The following is a 21,702-nucleotide window of genomic DNA, read 5'->3' on the forward strand; positions in this document are numbered from 1 at the left end:
ATCAGGAGCTACAATGATAATCCAGATCTGTCCACACCTTCCCACTCCTCCAGTAGTCCCAGGTAGCCCTGTCACTTTAAAATAGCTCTGTGCATAGCAAGTCCTGGACTGTTTGGGACTGCAGGAAGATACCTGGAGTCATCTCTGGTGATGGCCTGAGTGCCCACAAAAAGGGCTCTGAGTGCCACCTCTGGCACCAGTGCCATAGGTTAGCCACCACTGAACTAGAGGGCTCATATTGTGTCTACTTAGAGAGTACCCACCCACACTCACTCAGGAATCTTACACTTACACTGACCATCACTGAGTGATATGAGCTAAAACAGCAATAAAACTGAGTAAAATCTGAAAGTAAGGTGGTTAAAATGATCTTTATTGTGTAAACATCACTAAGGGATTGAGATTTGAGAATTTTCTTTCGTGGCAAAACCCCTTTAATTGTCAAACTCTCCGTAAGGAGAACTGTTACTCCCTGATCCTATGTTACCATTAGGTAAACATACAGAGCCATCCTACTTTATTTATATGGTCACAATGATGACATCTTACAAGCTGGATGGTGGTGGCATATTTAAGAAATATGCCTTACATTTTTTTAATGTTCAGAATAAACCCTCTGAAAACGTTTCAGTTCCTCCTCATTTTTTGCATGGTCTAAGGATAGATTGAATGGCAACATGCTACAGAAAGCATGGATCTGGTTAACTTCATGTTCATGCCTAAATTGTTGCTGTGTCTTGTGACAAAGCAAGCAGCACTTGGTGTTGTTAAACTGACTTTCCCAGATTATATTACTCTATTGTGCACATTTTTCACTTTCTAATTTTCAGAATGCCTGCTTTCTAACAGATAAGTGAAATATAGTGTATATTCAAACATCCTATATCATGTTTGATAAAAGTCAGAAATGTTGGTCTGCTTCTCACCTTGCCTAATTACTAGCCGAAAACTAGGTGATGGTTGCTACCCTGGTTTTGTGCACAGAACAGTTAGACAAACAAACAAGAGAAATGGACATCCAAATAGTAAGGCCAGGCAAACCAAGATAACCAAGATGGCAGACAAGTACAAAATCACAAAGCAATAGAATAGTCAAATTACAAAGAAAAAGGTTAGAAACACAGCACAGAGCACAGTTGAGTATACAGATAACCAGAGCCAGCAGGCTTGTCTAATAGGCACTGAATGAAGCCCGTGGGTTAAAATGGAGTGCCTGGATGCCTCCCAAGCAGCTGATTGACACTGCATCACTCAAAAAAACAACTGGGTGTGCTTCTTAGCCTGGAAAACTTAGATTGAAGAGTTTAACCTAACAGATATCTTAAGTAATTACTTTTTACATCACTTTTGGTATATCAATATAAAAAAGTGTTTAACATTCAATAATGACTAGTCGTCTTCCAATGCAAAAATTCTTGTCACTTTGCCTCTCTCCTCTGTATAGGTCACACTAAAGACATCACTCATACTCAGACAATATTATCTTCTTTAGCGTAAATATAATTTTGACAACCCAAGAATAAAAGAACATTACCTGACTTTTTGGAAAAATAAAGAAAATGACAGATTGGGTGAATGAAAATACATAGGGTTTGTACTGCAATAAATATAGTCATTTTTAAATGGTGTAGTACTACAAAGAGGAGTTTAATGAAAAGTTCTTACCAAACACTGGCTCAGTAGCTCATAGTCAAAGATTTCCATCTCATATTGGTCTGCCAATTGTTTGCACAGGGATATTGCTTCCTCCCACATCTGTAATGTAATTACATAATAAAATGGAAAATTGTGCTCCTTTGAAATATCATACTGATTTGCCCTTGAATGTCTCATTTTGCAGAGTAATAAAATAAAAGAAGGAGGCACAAAGTTAAATTACAAACCTGTCCTTTTAGCTCTGAAACACACAATTCAAAACCAGTTCCAAACTGCAAGGGCATACTGATAATAAATTACTGGATAGCAAAATACTGCTTCCAAAATGGTATCACGCTGACATTCATAATAAGAAGATGGTTACATTTAATAAGTACAAATGGCAAGGTTTAATCATACACGTCTGTTATTATGACTGTGTTATGCAAGTTAGGGAAGATAATTAAAACAAGATGCTATATGATCTTTACTTTTTATTGTTCCAAAGACAGAAGTACTAGGGGAGCATTTCGATAATGGACCGATTTTTCCATTGAATTGAGATGTGTCTAGTGAGTAGAGACCAGTGAGGACCCAGAAAAGCTTGGTGCTCACAAATACACAACAGTTATCCAACAAAAACAACTAACTTCTTGAGGAACATTTGGAAGTTAAATGTAGCAATTTGCTGACACAAAATTCTGTCTCAAAATATCTGACTTATGTTTTAAAGATTTTCATCTGCAGATCACTGGCAGATCCAGCTAAACTTGGTGATAACTGTTGCTACTTTGATTTCTACAAAAGATGCAGTAACTGCAACATTAGTTATGGAAAATGCTGAAAAACACTTGCTCAACCCACTTTATGACCAAGAGGATGACAGAAAACTTTCCTCAAAGTCAGAAAAAATTCCTTCCACAAAGGCATCGTCTGTGTATGAAGGCATTACTTTACGGTTATTTCAGCTGTAAGCACAGTGGACAACATTTATCAAAAACTCTGCAAACTGCACTTGTTGTAGTTTTCCTCTGTATAGTGCAGGGTGCAATAGATTCATGAAACGTGGCGCTCGTTCTTCACGGATCTGGAGTTCCCTGCACTGCTCCGACAAAGTGCACTAATTATTTTTTAGGTGCACCTTTAACATAGGGCGTGCGACACAATTCTGTCGGGCACTGCATGATAAATGTGGTGCACGGTCCGACACCGGAACGCCCCTTTCATTGTGTCGGGAATAGTGCACATGTGTCGTGGACAATTCTTAAAATACATGTGCAAGCAGTTTGCACTAAAAAGAACATGCGAAGTCCGACAGAAAACTGGCGCAGGAGCTTTAATAAATCTAGGTCATTAAGTAACAAACACTTACACCCTATAACTTACTTTTCCTTGGTCAAAATATCCGATGATAACTCCATACAAGGTCTCCTTTAGTTGGCGGTGGGTCTGTGAACTTTGGAACTCTGTCTGCATGACCTGCGGTGAACACTGCTCATCTGTCCACTTAAAAAAGCAAATACAAGTAATATGTGTATTATGTGCATTACTGATTAAAGAAATTGTATATTTCCTCCTGAGAGAATAACATTTGTGTAAATCCAAGTGAACCAAGTCAATTGGGCATATTGGTACAATGTACCTTCTGTTGTTGCCCTTCATGCTTTGGTATACAAATTGTGTCCACAAAATCAATGATATTGTGAAGAGGAAACTGTACACTACAGTGATCATATAACACAGACCAGGATGTAAAGCTGCATTTAACAGAGTTGACTCCCCTTAAAGAAAAACATGTCACCATAAAAAAACAATCTGCAGGTAGCATGTTATAGAGCAGACCAAGTCATAGTTTATGTGAAACGTATCACCTCTCTTTTTTCATTGTATATCTCTGCTCTTTATAAGCTGAGCAGTAGAGAAGGCTAGCTTTTCTATGACTGTGTTCACATAGGACAGTGATGGCGAACCTTTTAGCGACTGAGTGCCCAAAGTGCAACCCAAACCCCCCTTATTTATCGCGAAGTGCCAACCAAAAATTAAAGCAGTAACTTATTGCTCCCTGTTCTTCAACGACTTTCAATCAGATTGGCCTCCTGAGGACATCAACACAGTAGAAAGATGGAAAATTTTCATCATTTTAGCTTCTTTCCAGTGTCCCTCTGTACACAGAGAATCCTCTAAAGATAATTTGGCCCTGTCTACTCATTCTCCCTCTTCCTACAGTTCGAAGTAGAGAAGCAAGTATCAAAATATGTCTGAAAACAGCATTTTTTAGAGTTCTGTCTGGTGTGCTGGGGCGATGGCCCGGGTGCCCACAGAAAGGGCTCTGAGTGCCACCTCTGGCACCCGTGCCATAGGTTCGCCACCACTGACATAGGACCACCTTCCAGGGGCATAACTAGGAGAGGCTAGGCCCCATAGCAGATTTCTGAATTGGGTCCCCCTTCCCCACTTAAAAAATATACCTACTATACACTCATATAAAAACATATTAATATACTTGTATATACACTGTATAGACATACATCATAAACATACATACAGTATACACACACCACATATACATACAGTATAATTTACATCCATGAAGTATTTACACATCATATATACACACATACAGCATACAAATACATAAAGTATACACAGAAAACATATACACACAAACATACAATACCATATATAGATATACAGCATACACACACAGATACATTATATACACACCACACAGAACCAATACCCCAGATGCTGGGGCCCCCTCACACTGTGGGCCCCATAGCGGCTGCTATGGCTGCTACCGCTGTAGTTACACCCCTGCCACCTTCCATGACTTCTCAGCAAGAAAAGGAGAACTATAAATGGATAGAACACAATTTATAATAAATCTTTTCCCATAAAACTGTATAAATCTGCTAACCTCCGTCTGCTCTATAGCATGCGCACTGCAGATCAGACTACATTTACAATATGCAAAATAAATTAGTTCACAATAACAATTTTTATGTCCCCGTGAATTAGAGTAAATATCTGCCTGAAGTAGGAACACTTAAAATATTACTTTTATTATAAATATTAAAATTGAGACCACTCTTCAGCCATAGACTGATAATTTCAGGCTTACAGTGTGTATATCAGAACAAAAATTGTTTTATCTGAAATTTGATGTCTACACACTGAATAAAGTGCTGTTGTGATAGTGTTAAATGGTTCGTCGTGTGTGGCACCTAGCGAGATCACAATGAAGGTAGCTTGTGAGATCACGCTCTTCTTAGGTATCCACACACACAACGAACTAAAGTGCTAGTATGAGGTGACAGTGATGCTACATGTCACCTTCTGTTTCACTTATAGCACATCACCGAGTATTGAATGCTGACTGTATATTTTTATCGGTCAGAATCCTAATCTACCTAACATGTTTAACACCTGACGCGTTTCTACGATCCCACTATATGGGTATCGTGTCATCAGAGGTATACACAAGAGGATGTAGGTAATAGCGCGGCTGCACCTCACATTATCAGATAGTGCCGAGAATGTCTAGACGGCTGCACATAAGAAAATAATGTGAGGTGCAGCCGCGCTATTACCTACATCCTCTGATATACACACTGTAAGCCTGAAATTATCAGTCTATGGCTGAAGAGTGGTCTCAATTTTAATATTTATAATAAAAGTGATATTTTAAAGGGGTTATGCCACGAAACAATTGACTACAAAAAACTGTCAAAGAGGTTAAAATATTTCAAAAATCTATTTGTAATTGTTACCTGGAAGTAAAGATACCTCTCTATTTGTTATTATGATGCCTGTTCAGCCTCTATTCTGTTCCACACAGAAGCAGATGTGGGAGGGGCCTAGCCAGGCACATGCACAGCACTGACAGAGGCAACTCACTGGCCTCACCTCAGCACTGACAGAGGCAACTCACTGGCCTCACCTCAGCGCTACAGAGCGCTCAGCCTTCAGAGTCTCCTTCCACCTGCTGTGCTCAAATAGTCCCTGCATTTACTGATCCAATAGAAGTCCAATAGAAATGTGTCATACGCCCCATGTTAAAAGTGCACCAAAAAAAGTTGGTGCAGTCTGTCAAAGCAGTGCAGGGGGCACCAGATTCATGAAGAACGTGCGCCAGAAATCCTGAATCTGGCGCCCCCTGCACACTACACAGGACACTGCACATAGTACACATGTACTATGTATTCTCACAGCATCATGGTCGGTCAGGCTGACATGCATGGCGGAAGTCTAGGTGGTTGCAGGGGAGGCAAACCCCACGTGTATCGTCACTCCAAAGTGCCACTTACCCCTGAGGAAGACACTTTGAAGAGAGGATACGCATGGAGTTTGCTGTCCCTGCATTTTTCTAGACCTCCGACATATTTACACTTTACTGTCCGCCTGACCGACCATGATGCTGTGAGAATACATTGTTTTGCTCTTCTTGTATGCATTGATTGTACAAAATTAGGTGCAATAGTTGTTTTTATGACTTTTACTAATAAACTTTTGTATTTTTGCATGTTGATTGAATCTCTTTCTGTGTATTTTGTAAGGAATTGCAACCAAATCACTAGATAGATAGATAGATAGATAGATGGATATGTGATAGATAGATGGATGGATATGTGATAGATATGTGATAGATAGATAGATAGATAGATAGATAGATAGATAGATGGATGCATATGTGATAGATATGTGATAGATAGATAGATGGATATGTGATAGATATGTGATAGATAGATAGATAGATAGATAGATAGATAGATAGATAGATAGATAGATAGATAGATGGATGGATATGTGATAGATATGTGATAGATAGATAGATAGATAGATAGATGGATATGTGATAGATATGTGATAGATAGATGGATAGATAGATAGATAGATAGATAGATAGATAGATGGATAGATAGATGGATATGTGATAGATATGTGATAGATAGATAGATAGATAGATAGATAGATGGATATGTGATAGAGAGATAGGAGATAGAGAGATAGATATGTGATAGATAGATAGATAGATAGATAGGAGATAGATAGATATGTGATAGATAGATAGATGGATATGTGATAGATAGATAGATAGATAGATAGATAGATAGATGGATATGTGATAGAGAGATAGATAGATAGATAGATGGATATGTGATAGATATGTGATAGATAGATAGATAGATAGGAGATAGAGAGATAGATAGATAGGAGATAGATAGATCGAGAGATAGGAGATAGATAGGTGACAGCTTCTCACATGTTGCTGATGTTTAGCGACTTCCCTGCTAGTCAGGCACAGGGGCCCCTTTGCAGGAGAGCAGGGTAACATGGAGGGACAGTGCATGGAGGAGAGTACAGGAGGAGGACTGCATCAGGAGAGGTCAGAGCTCAGCCTGTTACTTGTGTTATCTCTGCAGCCTCCTGTGTGACCTGACTAATGGTGGAGGGAGGAAAGGGCTGATACATTGCTATGATCCATGTTAGGGGAGGACTCCTCTGAGCAGACATGTCTGGCTGCAGTTACCTTGTATCTGCTGCTGTAGGCTCCTGTGTAGCTGGTGAGCAGTGGCCATCACAGCACAATCTCTGCCCCTCCTCCTCTCTCACTTCCTATTGGCTGCAGTGTGTCAGGTGATCTCTCAGCGTGCAGAGGAGCTGTGAGCCCGTGGATTGATCTGTAGTGGAGAACAGCTGACTGACTCCCTGAGCGCAGACTCGGCCAGATCAGCTGTTGCTCAGGACGGGACACAGCTACCACCGGGGGGCGCCAGCAACCAGAACAAAAGGAGTTATCTCAGTAAGCCTGCAGATTTTGTAATAAGTGTAAATGGTGAAAGTCACAATGCATTGGACCCAATTACAGCAATGTGCAATGGTGACACAACCCCTTTAAGTGTTCCTACTTCAGGCAGATATTTACATTTACAATATGTCAGGTTCACTTTTAGTTCATCTACAAAGTGAAAGATTGGCAGTGCACGCTTTTCTTTTTTATGATTAATCATAAAAGGAAAAGCATTGCTGCCTCCCCAACACAGCGGCATTTCATTTTTTTTTCCAGTAAATAACCCTTACAATTTGCTTTGTAGAAAATCAATAATTTACAGAGGAACTTGTAAAACTTGTAGACCTTGGAGGCTACAAGGAGCCATGATGCACCCACGTGTATGATGCATGACCCAAGAAGAAACTGTTCCAAAACATATGTAAGGGTTTCAGTCTCCGGTAGCCTCTGTTCAACCCACCTGCTCATCCCGCTGCTTCTCTGCTTTTTCGTCCTTGGCTCTTATGGGCGGCGCTATGTCTGCGCGCTCTACTTGGACTTATGTCTAGGGAGAGGGCACATGCATAGCGACGCCCTATCAAATCCAAAGCCAGAGTTACTGGGCATGCACAGGGCTACGAAGGAGCCAAGAACATGGAAACAGGGTAGCAGCGTGACAATGTCACACAGGTAGTTGGGATTGCAGAGGCCACTTGGGTGTGGAATAGCCTTTGCTCCCGCTGCTCTGAGAGGCTACTCCATGCCCCTGTAGCCTCTGCCAGAAATTAGCATATTAGTCAGATAAATTGAAGTTGAGTGTAGAACGTATTCTAGTCTTAGAGATAAATTAGGGTTTAGAAGACCACTGGGAACCTACCATCAGATCTAACATAATAGGTAGTCTTCTAATGGTAGGTTTTCTTTAATTGTGTGGTTTCTACATTAGTATTTATGAATTACCTTTTTTGCCCAAAGTTGCTATTTCCTAGATTCTCTTGTACCTTAATTCTCAGGTTTTTGTATGTATGTTTTTTGTCAAATAAAGATTGCTATGTTTTACTAAATAAGGTCCATTTTTGTGTAGGTTTGTCTAATCATAGAAGGAAAAGGCATTGCTACTTCTCCACACAGTGCCTGAGTATGGCATTTAATATTTTTTTCCAGCAGGATTTATATGCAATAAAAAACCTCCTATGTGCATCATCGGAAATCGATAGCCTACCGTGGAACAGTATGTGCCTGTAGACTTGTAAAACCTTGTAGACCTTGGAGGCTGCAAGGACTTATGATACAAACACATGCGTGATTGAACCTTCTGATTACATATATTTTATACGCAAGATATTATAATTTTGGTATTTCAATCTAACTCACAAAAATTAGCAAGTGTCTGCTTTTGTAACTACACATACTAATAATAGTATTGCCTATGATACTTAGTGCATTAAACAAGAAATTGTGTCTGGTGACACAAGGGCCCAATGGTAGGAGTTTTTAAGTCAAGTACTCATGGTGCCCGCTCACTGCATGTTTTCACCTTTAGAAGCCGTGTGTGGAGCAGGAGAGTATGGGCAGCCTCAGTGTAGTTCTCGCAGTCCAAGTGAAAGTCTCTCAGTTTGTACAGGTATCTAGAAGAATAAATAGGAATTATTTATGGTGTTTCCCAACTTTAAGATATTGAGGATCCATCTATACGGTAGATCATTAATATCAGATCAGTGGGTGGCGCTGTTCTTGCAGTATTTGTAGAATATCTAAATACAAAAAGCTGTGCAGGAAGGTTGAGTGGAGAAAGGGAGAGATTTTATAGAAAATAAAGAAGGATAATATAAATATCTGTAAAAAAGGATATAAATTTTTGTAAGCAGTGAAAGGTGTATTGAAATCTTCCAGTTCAATAACTTCAAGTGATTCAATGGTTTATGTTCAAGAAAATTATGAAACTTAAGGACATTATTTTCTTACCTGATGTACATTGCTTCGCGATTAATATCTTTGTAAAAGTTCTATAGAAAAAGAAACATTACATCTAGATTGATATCATACAACTAGATTAATTTAATAAGTATTTACACTAGTCAGGTCTCATTAGTATTTACATTGTTATTTATGGCCATGCCTTGTGGCGCCCCCATTTTCTTTTTTTAAAGGGAATCTGTCAGCAGAAATTGACCAAGTATGTTGTCAAGCAGCTGAACACCATCCAGATCATGTTTCTGTCATAACCAAGTGTGATAGCATTATCCAGAAAATCTAATTTGAAGTGAGATGTAATTTGGTTGTATAAAGTCAAGGAGGCGGAGATTTTAACCCTGAAATCTAGCTCTTTCTTCCACAAAAGCCCCCTTCACTGTAATTTATGGACATCGAGGGACATCACTAACCAGATCTCCTGAAGTCCAATGCATGACCTCAATCACAGAGAAGGAGGTGTTCAGAGATTCCCCACCTTGACTTCAGTGTTAAACTCTCCTCCTCCTTCACTTTACACAACTAATTTACATCTCACTTCAAAGTTGATTTTCAGGATGATGCCACCATACAGGACTTTGAAAGAAACAAAAACTAGAAGGAGCTTCACTGCTTGACAATATTGTGGTAGTGATTTAGGCCAATTGCTGATTACAAGATTCCTTTAACTCCTTTTTATGGGGATATCAATAATTGTATGAAAATGTGTAACACTAGCACATGTTCATTGTCAGACCTTTACCCCTGGTCTCTCGTAAAAATGTATATTTATTATGAAAACATATGAAGTGTTTTCTAACAAAGCAGTTCAGATACAGAGGAAAGGCTTCATGGTAGATTTGAGAAGTTGTACTTTGGGAAGTTATTACTCTCTGGTTACATGGTGGAGTCTTCTTTGATTATTATGTCTAAGGAGAATACTGTAATCCCTGCATCTGCATATTTATCTGAAGTCTCAGTCAGGGGGGTGGGGGATGAGATTGCCATGGGCCATGGGGCCCTATGTTTCCTACATGCGGTACTAGAATCAAGCATCTTGGGGAATGGAGGATGCATCCCTTCTTTCTGCTTTCAATCTGTTGTTTCAAGACCTTTGGAGGTCCTTCAAAGGTCCTAAAATGGCTCATTTATACACGTGTATTGTGAGAAGGAGCAGATATACAAGGATTTCATGGATGAAGGTCTTTCTCAGTAAAAAATCTGGTGGGAGCTTTGGGTGGGCAAGGGCACCCAGAAGGCTTGGGCACTGGGCTACTGCCTAAACAACGTATATTATAATCCACTACTGGTCTCAGTCCCTTGACTTTATACTGACCTACTGAAAATGCTATTGTTAAAAGGTTAATGATCCCTCTAATTCTGTCAAATTGCTATCATAAATCTAAGTAGGCACAAGAATTTAAGATGCTTAAAGGGGTATTCCCATCAGGGCATTTACATTTAAAGGGAACCTACCACCACTAATCTACCTATAAAGGTAGATCGGGTGGTAGGTGGATCAATGGGACGTGAGGATAGCCCTTTTAAGGGCTAATCCCCACGTCCCCGCAATTTTTTGGTAACTTTTATCAATCGTTTATGCAAATTTTCTTATGCGGCTACTGGGGCGTGGAGTAGCCGCATCTGAGGTTACACGAGGCGGCTACTCCACACCCCGGTAGCCTCTTTTCTCCTCCTACTCACCATCTTCGGCGCGCAGCTGCTCATAGCTGCGCGCCCTCGTCCGTTGATCCTGCAGTCTGCGCATGTGCAGAACAGCAGGCCGCAGACTGCCGGATCGTCGGACGAGGGCGCGCAGCTATGAGCAGCTGCGCGCCGAAGATGGTGAGTAGGAGGAGAAAATAGGCTACCGGGGCGTGGAGTAGCCGACTCGTGTAACCTCAGATGCGGCTACTCCACGCCCCAGTAGCCGCATTAGAAAATTAGCATAAACGATTGATAAAAGTTACCAAAAAATTGCGGGGATGTGAGGATTAGCCCTTAAAAGGGCTATCCTCACATCTCATTGATCCACCTACCACCCTATCTACCATTTATAGGTAGATTTGTGGTGGTAGGTTCCCTTTAATTAAATTCATTAGCCATATGTAAACATTTCTTCAATTGGATGTTAATAAAAAAAAAAGTTCCTGTGTGAAGATAATTTCTCATAAATGTAGTCATATTGTCCCTTAGAAACGAGATAGCTTCCTCGGATACGACCACGTCACACTCTGGCAGCGGTGCCCAGAGTTGCGCTATAGAGTCCTGCCGGACCACCGGGATGCAGCAATCATTACCACAGGACGGCTGTGTGACATGTAGTAACTCCCATTTTATATATAATAACCTTTCGTTTCTTTGTGCACTCACTCCAGCAGATGTGGCCGTATCCGAGGAAGCTATCTCGTTTCTAAGGGACAACAAGGCTACATTTATGAGAAATTATCTTCACACAGGAACATTTTTTTTAATAACATCTAAATGAAGAAATGTTTACATATGGCAGATTAATGAAACTGAATGTGAGTCCCCAGAAGAGAATACCCCTTTAAGTTAAAGTAGATCAAAGTGTTGTACAGTTGGCATTATGAGACTCCCTCGCTTACCACAACCACCTGTATAGTTATGCCACTATTGTTGGCAGGCTATAGTAAAGAGAAAAAACAGGAGCCCTGGGCAAAATTATAAACAATTTTGATAATCCAAATATACCTCTTCTGTTGGGCAAATGGACAAACTATATCCATTAATTGGTTAGTATAATTTAGGCAACATAATGAATTCCTCTGACATTTAGAGGTTGATTCAATCACAGAGTTCCAATGATTAATACAGTTGGAAAAAGAATAATCTGATGTCACATTTCCTTTTCAATATTCTCTTTATGCGCTCTCTGTTAAGTTTAGCTACTGCAGTGGTACGGAGTATCAAGGAGCAACATGTGTATTTATGATGGAGCAGCCTCTTTGAGCACAGCGGTAATCCTTAATTATATGTTCTGCCCTGATCTCCGCTGTCTCTTTCAGGCTTGGAAACACATTTCGCAGTTGCTTCTTCACTTACTATACTCTTTGAATGCTATATGTTTATTCATGAGAGCTTGTTAATCTTTCAGGCTTGCATGAAGAATAATACCACTCACCAATAAGTTGACTGTGCAGCTCATCCGGTTGTCTTTGCTCTCATCAGTCACTACCGCTCTGTAATCCAATAACCTCTCCAGCAGGCCTTTTATCAGAGCCACAAAGCTTTCCACCACCTTATAGATGTAAGGATGGTTTGCAGCATAATCCAGCAATCTGAAGGAACATGACAAAAGATCCCAGGCAAGAGAATGAACAGATTTTGTTAGCTGAGGCAATACAGGGTTCATGGATCACAGGCAAGTTTTTTGTTGTGCCGTGTATTAAACATCCTTTGCTTCTAAAACCTTATTCTATTTCATTGCATAGTACAGCACAGATGTCAGTTACATATGACCTTCCGTTATCAGTTTGCTCCCATAGACATGCATACCAGTATGTTATTTTACTGAAGAGACTGAATTGGATTTTCCCATTGTCATGTTACTTTAACCTATTAAATTCTACAAAACTATTTTTCTACTTTAACAAAATATGTTATTTATTACATACTACTACTACTACTACTACTAATGTTGCAATAGTCCGGGCATCACAGAAAATATATTACATATAGTAAGAATCAAAGACGCTCAAACAAATAATGCAGCAAATGATCCAGGTGCTGTATTATTTACATCCCCTTAAAGGAGTTTTCCCACCAATAACGTTGGGCCCTATCCACAGGATAGAGCCTAACTTACAGAACGGTGGGGGTCTCAGTGATGAAAACAAGGGGTCCAATAGGGTCCCTGGTACCTCAGCTGGACCCTTTGTCGCCCAGGGGGAGTAATGGAGCAGATGGCTTTAAATGACCATTTTGTTCCATTCATTTCTATGGAGCTGACAGAGATTGCCGAGTGCGGCGCTCAGCAATTTCCGTCTGCTCCATTAAGATGTATGGAGCAGATTGTCATGCTCCATTAGTCTGATGGAGCAATGAGGGGTTTGACTAAGGTACCTGGGACCCCATCGGACCCCTCGTTTTTGTGATCTGTGGGTGTCTCATCACTGTGATCACTGTGAATAGGGTCTCAGCTGATTTATGGGAAAACGCCTTTAAAAGTCAAAACAGCTCTATAGCAGTGATTTTCAACCAGTGTGCCGCGACACATGGTCTGGTGTGCCGCGGGGAAAGTTCCCCAAACTATGGTGCCCCCTGTGTTTTGTTTCGCGATGCGCAGTCACGGCTTCTTACAATGTAGGAGACGTGTACAATAACACATGCGCAAGCTTTGAACCTCGCGCAACAAAATGACGTCTCCGAGGCCCTCGCATTTGCCCACCGCCAAGGTAATGCCCACCAATAATGCTGACTATATGAGCTTTTGCCTGAGTATATGAACTGTTGGCAGAATACTCAGTATATGAGCTGGTACTTTTAGTACTCCAGCAGTATACTGCATATAAAAATGAGAAATGTAACATGAGAAATACTATAGTCATGAGGCTGGAGTACTACAAGTACCAGCTCATATGCTGAGTATACAAGCTGGCACTTGTACTCTGTCCTCATGGCCATAGTACTTCTCATTGTACCCCTTTATTTTGCAGTATATGAGCCACATAATAATCAGCACCATATACTAAAAACAGGGAGAAACTGAGAACTTATGAGCAAGAGCTTTGTGTGTGTCTTTTCACCATTCCTGCCAGGATATCCCTTTTGTGTTTATGGAGTGAGTAAAATAAATTTAGAATCTATATTATTAACTATATGTATAATATGACTGTTTTAGTGTCATTTTGTGCTATTTTGTTTGGTGGTGTGCCCCAGGATTTTCTAAGTATAAAAAGTGTGTCGCGGCTCAAAAAAGGTTGAAAATCACAGCTCCATAGGAAATATGCAAATACATTTTCCAAGATGGGATAAGGAAAAAACTCCCTCTTTTAGCTACCTTATAAGGCAGCCCCCTTTTAGGCAGACTTTCAAGAAGCCTAATGACATGATGCGGGATTAAAGCCAAACCTATGTTATCTATATATTATGTTACTCTCCCCATGCCTGTAAATTAGAAATTTTTTACTTCTGAAATAGATTTACCAGTTTTTCTTTAATACAACATTATGTCATTAGGCTTCTTGAAAGGCATGCTTGATGGTAAGCGACTGCCTTACAAGGTATCTAAGAGGCAATGTTTTCCTTATCCCATCGTCTAAAACATATTTGTTTATTTCCCAGAATCACCTAGTAGAGCATCAAAGGCTGTATGTCTGTCTTAATTCTCCATAAGATAAGCCCTTACTTCATGACCCATCACAGCTATACAGTATTTCTAAGTGTAACTCTGTACAAAAACTCTGTCGCTGCTGGAGCAGTCTCTGCAGTGTAATATGCCACTGACCCTAGCCCTGCGTTACTAATGGACCAAGTGGTACTAAGTTATGGAGATTGTCTTCTGTGGTATTCAGATGTTGCCCTTCTAGACAGCCCTCACTGGCTGAATGATAACATCATTGGTTTTATTTTTGAATTCCTGGCATCCACCTTGGCCCCATCAACAGCTAAAAGAACTGATTGTAACAGTGAATAAACTTTTAGATTTGCGCCTCTCGAGAAAAAGGAATAGATGTAAAAGTGGCAAGAGTCCAATCAAATGGAGTTATTTAAGCCTTATATACACTTCTATGGAAGCCATGCTTTGAATTGGAAAAGGCTTTGGTATAACACCCTTTTCAGCTACCTTCCTGGTACTAGAGATAAGTCTTACATCTGTCAAGTCTTTGTCATATACTGTTTGGGAGTTAAAAAAATACTCCTTTAAATGTTTTAAACTGTTCAAATGACTTTACCAGGGCGTATTAATAGGGTCTAGTAATCTCACGTATTGTACTAAACTATTGTATGATGAAGCAAAAAGTAAGTTATTTTATGATACACAAAGTTGTCAATATAATTATAAAATTATTTTTATGTAATTCATTATATCATCATTGTTTTATGCAGAAGACAGATATTCCTTAGACTGAGTAGTTGATTCCACCACAGAAATCACCTCCTCTGATTCATGGATTCATAAAACTCCCTCCTTCTCCTGGCTCTGTTCTGCTTCGTTCTGCTCCTGCTTTCCATAGCTTGAGCACATTTTATGAAACACATTCAAAGTTTTGTGTTTACAATGCAAATATTGATCAAGTGTATAATACCAGCAGGGCTATAAACCAAGCCCCTCTGCATTCTCCTTTATGGGCCATGTTTTCCAACAGTAGAAGGTATGGGGATTTTTATTTCTTTTTTTAATATTATGACCTCATTTCAAAATGCTGACACCTCATGAAGTGAAAAATAAAAGACTTCTACTTTTATAAGAGCCAAATACAAATATTAAAATGTGCTAAGCCATCACTTTAAAGGGTAAGAGAAAAGGGAAAGTAATATACGGCAGATGCTAAGACATTTGTATCACACTATAATAGCAATTATTCTTCTCATCTTTCCCAAGATCTGCAATTCTGCTCCCTCTCGATCAAGATAATGTTATTAGAAGACAGTCGTAGTAAACCTAAACAGCCAATTCGCCTCATTTCAAAGCAGCTGAAAATGTAAGAGGAGTTCTCTGTAATCACAAGTAGTGGGAGCTCACAGGCCGTTAAATTAAAGCTACAGAACTGACAAAAAACACACACACCCAGATAGAAATGACATTGCGATATAAGAACTCCTTTACGAGCGGCCAATATAAACTTACTCCAACTACTGGTGAACAGGTGTCAGGACTAACTGAGCTCTTTCTATACAGAGCGGGTGTCGTGGCAGCTTTGGCGCCTATACAACATTGCACCAATTAGTTGCTGTCATTCAGCACTATCTATCAGTCTGCTGGAGTAGTAGCCGAGCATTGAATTCACAATATACTGCAATACAGTTGTGTTTTAGTTTGGTAAGGATTCAATTCCCCTATAGTTTGAAATAACAGCAAAAAAAAAAAGTTTTTAAAAATATGAAAATGAGATGAGTCACGTCAATTGGACTTTTTTTTATTTGATTTGCCTTTCCCTAGGATATTCTGACCTAGCTGTCAGGAAGTGTTGAAGAAGGTGGTTACATGAGGGCACCTGCACAAGTCTAACAGACTCGAGATGATCCAGTTGGTTGACCAGTAGTGAGGATTATTTGATCTGCGAACACACACAGTGACCACAGTTTATTTTGTTCACCATCTACACGCAGATTGTACTTTTATTACAACCCTGTACAAATGTGCCACAGGCTACTATAGAGACCTGTTAGCCTCCAAGCCCAACCATATCCTTTCATAGCCTCTTCTTTCCAACAGTGAGCTGATGCTGCAGCTTCTATGGTTTCCTCTATTTACTGACTACTGCCATACATACTGGCAAGAGGGTTCCCATTACTGATCCAAATACATTAGTCACATTTGGTCATACTTACATTGTTTCAAAAAGTTGCATGTACTGCCAGTCACCTCTGCCTCCTTCAACTTCATGGTCCAGTTTCAGTATTATCTCATTCTCAAACTAAACCAAGTACAAAATTGGTGATATAATTTAGGGGGGATACAATTAGAGGTGACAAGTTATAGTAAAAATATCTACCACATATGTAAAGTATATATGTAAAAAAAAAATATATATATATATATATATATATATATATATATATATATATATATATATATATATATACACACACACATATATGAAAAAGTAGCAGCATATTCCTTAGAAATAAAGAAATCACACAAGTAAATTACAGCATAAGACATGCACTCACACAGTCTAATATTTGCAAGTATCCATAACTGGAATTGGTTCCAAAGGACTTATATTATCCAGGGATGGTGTACTTTCTTTTAGTCAAAAAGGAGAGTTATTCAAAAGTGAAATATCTCCTTCCTATTTTCCTGTCTTTTGTATCTTTTTGTGTCTTAATTCTCCAAATGAATTGGAAATTGCAACAAACTGATGTTGCCTTCTCATATAGCCACCACAAAATAAATATAATATGCCACCTGTTATACCTTTTGTGACCAAGTTAGCAATGTTTGCTTAAACAGTTACATACATTGAGGTCTTTTTTTTTAGAGGTCTTTTTTTTTTAAATAAACACGATGAAGCAGTTGTGATGCTTTGCATAAATTTTAGATGGCTGATGTCATTAGACCCTGCTAGCATTTTTTGTTGGTGTATAATATCCATGATATTCTGTAATGTGTTATACCGCTTACACTTCTTTATTGAATTTATTACTATAGTTCCACAATAAACTTTTGAGACTAAAGTACATTCAAAATTTGCTTAGCAAATTTTATATCAGCGTGTAGCTTGTATATGACAGTAAAATGGGATTTTTGTGCATACTGCTTCTAATAGCCAATGTTTTTGGTATAATATTTTGCACTCAACACAATTATGCTGCACTTAACCACTTTATACTTTTTATGTAGAGTGGTATTATAAATTGTATATAATATGGAACTCATTATAGGCCACTTTATCAATTGGGCCTTTTGTAGTCTGTCAGCACTATATGATAATATTAGCTACAAGCAAAGTGCTTTCTATCCTTAAGTGGCTTGCAGGACATTTGTTGGTGTCTCAATATAGTGTCTTACTATAGTTCTACGTATAGTACATTTACAAAACTTCCTGTAAAAGTATACCCTGTTGCAGCCCTTACTCTTTTTCTTCTATGGAGTGTAGTTTTGCAATTAAGATAATCTCTATTTCGGCTACTGACATGGCTTTGCATTACAATTTCATTTATTTATTTGTATCTATAAAGTCTTCTGTGCCTCTCAGTGAAGTACAGGTCACTATGTCGGGTAAGTAAGGGTCACTATACAGATAACCTTCATTTTGAAACTCAAGACATTTCCTCTTTGGTACAATGAATAGTAAGTACTTCCATTGCTATAAAGATAAATGACTGCAAATATAGCAGTTATAGGCAGAATGTACTGCTCGAGTATTAAAATAACTTTATATTTAGATTTCTCCTTTGACTTGTCACAATGCATTTCACAGTTCAGATTTGTTATCGCTGACCTCTATATCATTGAAGACAATGGTGTATATAGCATACATACAATACAGTGGGTATGGAAAGTATTCAGACTCCTTTAAATGTTTCAGTCTCTGTTTCATTTCAGCCAATTGGTAAGATCAAAAAAGTTTTTTTTGCTCATTAATGTACACTCAGGAAAAAAAATGTAGATATTTTTGCTAGTTTATTACAAAAATCTAAAATATCACATGGTCATAAGTATTGAGACCCATTGCTCAGTATTAGGTAGAAGCACTGTTTGAGCTAGTACAGCCAAGATTCTTCTTGGGAAGTTTTTCACACTTGGATTTGGGAATGTTCTGTCATTCTTCCTTGCAGATCCTCTCCAGTTCCCTCAGGTTGGACGGGGAACATTGGCGGACAGCCATTTTTGAGCCTCTCCAGAGATGCTCAATAGGGTTTAGGTCCGGTCTCTGTCTGGGCCAGTCAAGAATGGCGAAAGAGTTGTTCTGAAGCCACTGCTTTGTTATTTTAGCTGTTTACTTAGGGTCATTGTCTTGTTGGAAGGTGAAACTTTGGCCCAGACTGAGGTCTAGAGCACTATGGAAGGATCCAGGATATCTCTCTACTTGGCTGCATTCATATTTCCTTTAATTGCAACCAGGCTTGGGTGGAACTTTCTCCCATCTCCCTACTGCATCTCAGCCACAGTGATCTTGAGGTTCTTCTTTTCCTTTCTCGCCAAGGCCCTTCTCCCACGATTGCTTAGTTTGACTGGATGACCAGGTCGAGAGAGAAGGTTTCATATGTAGGCTGCTGTGCTCTTAAGAAATTCTTTTGTAACCTTGCCCAGCTCTGTGCTTTGCCACAATTCTTTCTTCAAGCTCCTTGGGCAGTTCCTTAGACCTCATGATTCTAATAGGCTCTGACATGTACTGTAGGCTGTGACCATGTGATTTGAAAAAATATCTACCTCAGGTTTTTTTCTGTCAATATGGGGTGAAGATTAAATTACAGAGCAAAAAAAAAAGAACTTTTTGTGAACTTTTTGTAATTGGCTGCAATGACACTTTAAAGTTGTCTGAATACTTTCAGTATCCACTGTTTGTACCATAAATCATATTTATTGATTCATCATAGATGGAGTGGCAACTCCCTGTTGCTCAGGTTTCATAGTCTAAATCCATACTAGCCTGTTTACTTTATAACTAGGTGTTATTCTTAATATCTATGGACCTTTAAAACATATCAAAAATGATTTAACTATTTACAGACAGTCCCTGAAAAATCTAATGTCTTTGCAGAGGTGAATTATCAAGGGAAATATTCACTAGCTATGGAAAGAGTTTTCATCTTTGTGCTACATATGGGAGTTCAGATACACTGCTCACTACCGGAGAAAGAGGAGCAGAAAAAAAGTCATGTTACAAAATTTGCTATTATCATCTGCACTATTCATTTCTGCAATAAAAATGCTACAAAGATTTAGTTACGCTGTAACTTTGTGATCAGGTACAGTCTGACAGGACAATGCATATACTGCTTTGCAGGATTTATTTATAAACTGCTTTATACTTAAAGAATTGAGTGCACAGCAGAGGTTTTCCTGTCCATTACCAATTGTTGACCTCATGCTCATAATGATATATATAATACTAATAACTAAAATGCACTGGTGCCTCTGTAACTTCCCAGTTCAACATTAATCTCTATAGCCTGGCTTACGGCAATGAAGTTTTCAGATGGACAGGTGACTGTGGCCACCAAATGTTGCATTTTCATGGTGACAGATTCACTGTAGAACCTCATAGTGCCACATCTTTAATAAGTTCCATTTCCAATTGTCATCTGTCACTTTTAACTAATATTTTGGCCATGTACATATAAAATATTTGTTCACAGATTCTGTAACATTTCAAATAACCGCATCTGTTCTGTGTTAATATGGAAAAGGTTATAGATTTTCCCCCCTTCCAGCTACTGGCTACATTTATTACTGTATATACGGCAGTATATGCCTGCTCGACCACGCCGCTGATAGTAAATGATTGCTTTTGGTATGCTTCCTCCTGCATTAGGAGGATCTATGGATTCTCCCCAAGAGATAAAGTAGAAGCCAAGAACACAAAACACATTTTATAACACAAAATAATAGCTTTACAAGATAGGAAGGGAACAGATGTACAGGAACTACAAGGTTTGAGCTAATGAGTTTTAGCCAAGTGTACGCTGTTACATTACTGACCGAGTGGCCATTACAAGATAAGCTGCTAAACAAGTCACCGGTAATCTGGTTAAACCTTAGTTTTGCATGACATCTCTCTTGAATATTTTATTATGCCTTTCTCATGTTACCTTTCTGAAATCTCCATGATGTTGATATTCGCATAACATCATATCAAAGAAGATTGGGATAGTGGCTTTACGCAGCTCATCTTCAGGTATGAGTGTCATTTCTAGAATTGGTCCCACCATTCCAGGAATGAAGCAAATTTTATTCTGACCTATCACAATGTGAAGAAATAAATTATAGAAATTAAATACAATTCATAGTAATATATACAACTGATACATTGTATTGCTATAAGTTTACAGTAAGACATGACTTTATTGGAGCCACAATATAACCTGGCATGCACTATGATTTTATAATAAGAATGATCATCATTAAAAATAATTTGTATCTTCTGCAACCAATAAGAGAATATCTCCAGACTGCTGTAAAAAGAGATTAAAAACAATCTAATAATGAGGGTGGTAGCTTTACAAATGACCTGTCTGATGCAACAATACAAAAAAGCATATATCTTCATAGTATTTAATGCAACTAATTACTTCATCTAGTCATAAGTAATTGCAAAGGGATGAAAATGTGTAAAAATCAATGCAGAGCAATTAACGAGAAACAGCACAGAATTATAATGGATAGATTATGCAGATTTTTCTCAATCATATAATTTGAGAAAAAATATGGATTTTTAAGAAGATGACGAGAATCAATGTACAAACGAAAGAGAATTTAATAATTTGAAACACAGATTCCTTTGTATATATATATATATATCCATGCAATCCTGTATGTGCCACCTGTATGTTTGTAACCTGGAGATCATCACATAGAAGTTGCGCAATGCTGTACAGTACAGAAAGAAAAAACAAATAAATACAAGACAGACAACAAATTAAAGTGTAATAAACCAAAATGGAGGTGAGGTACAAAATTATGAGGACGAAGAATTATCACAGTACAGTTA

At 38.7% G+C, this 21,702-nt stretch overlaps 1 protein-coding gene across 2 annotated transcripts in view; it reads right to left on the reverse strand.

Annotated features, from left to right (window-relative positions):
* Positions 1 to 21,702, reverse strand: part of DOCK2 (dedicator of cytokinesis 2) — a 471,688-nt gene that overhangs the window by 66,687 nt on the left and 383,299 nt on the right. For both annotated transcript variants that reach the window (XM_072145916.1, XM_072145917.1), the window contains exons 33-39: positions 20,804 to 20,952; positions 16,874 to 16,959; positions 12,501 to 12,657; positions 9,371 to 9,411; positions 8,943 to 9,033; positions 3,022 to 3,141; positions 1,666 to 1,755 (exon numbers count right to left, since the gene is read on the reverse strand). In XM_072145916.1, the coding sequence (XP_072002017.1) occupies positions 1,666 to 1,755; positions 3,022 to 3,141; positions 8,943 to 9,033; positions 9,371 to 9,411; positions 12,501 to 12,657; positions 16,874 to 16,959; positions 20,804 to 20,952 (734 nt within the window). The remainder of the gene's footprint in view (positions 1 to 1,665; positions 1,756 to 3,021; positions 3,142 to 8,942; positions 9,034 to 9,370; positions 9,412 to 12,500; positions 12,658 to 16,873; positions 16,960 to 20,803; positions 20,953 to 21,702) is intronic.

Source organism: Engystomops pustulosus, chromosome 4 (genome assembly GCF_040894005.1).
Source record: "Engystomops pustulosus chromosome 4, aEngPut4.maternal, whole genome shotgun sequence".
In the NCBI taxonomy this organism is placed as follows: Eukaryota; Metazoa; Chordata; class Amphibia; order Anura; family Leptodactylidae; genus Engystomops; species Engystomops pustulosus.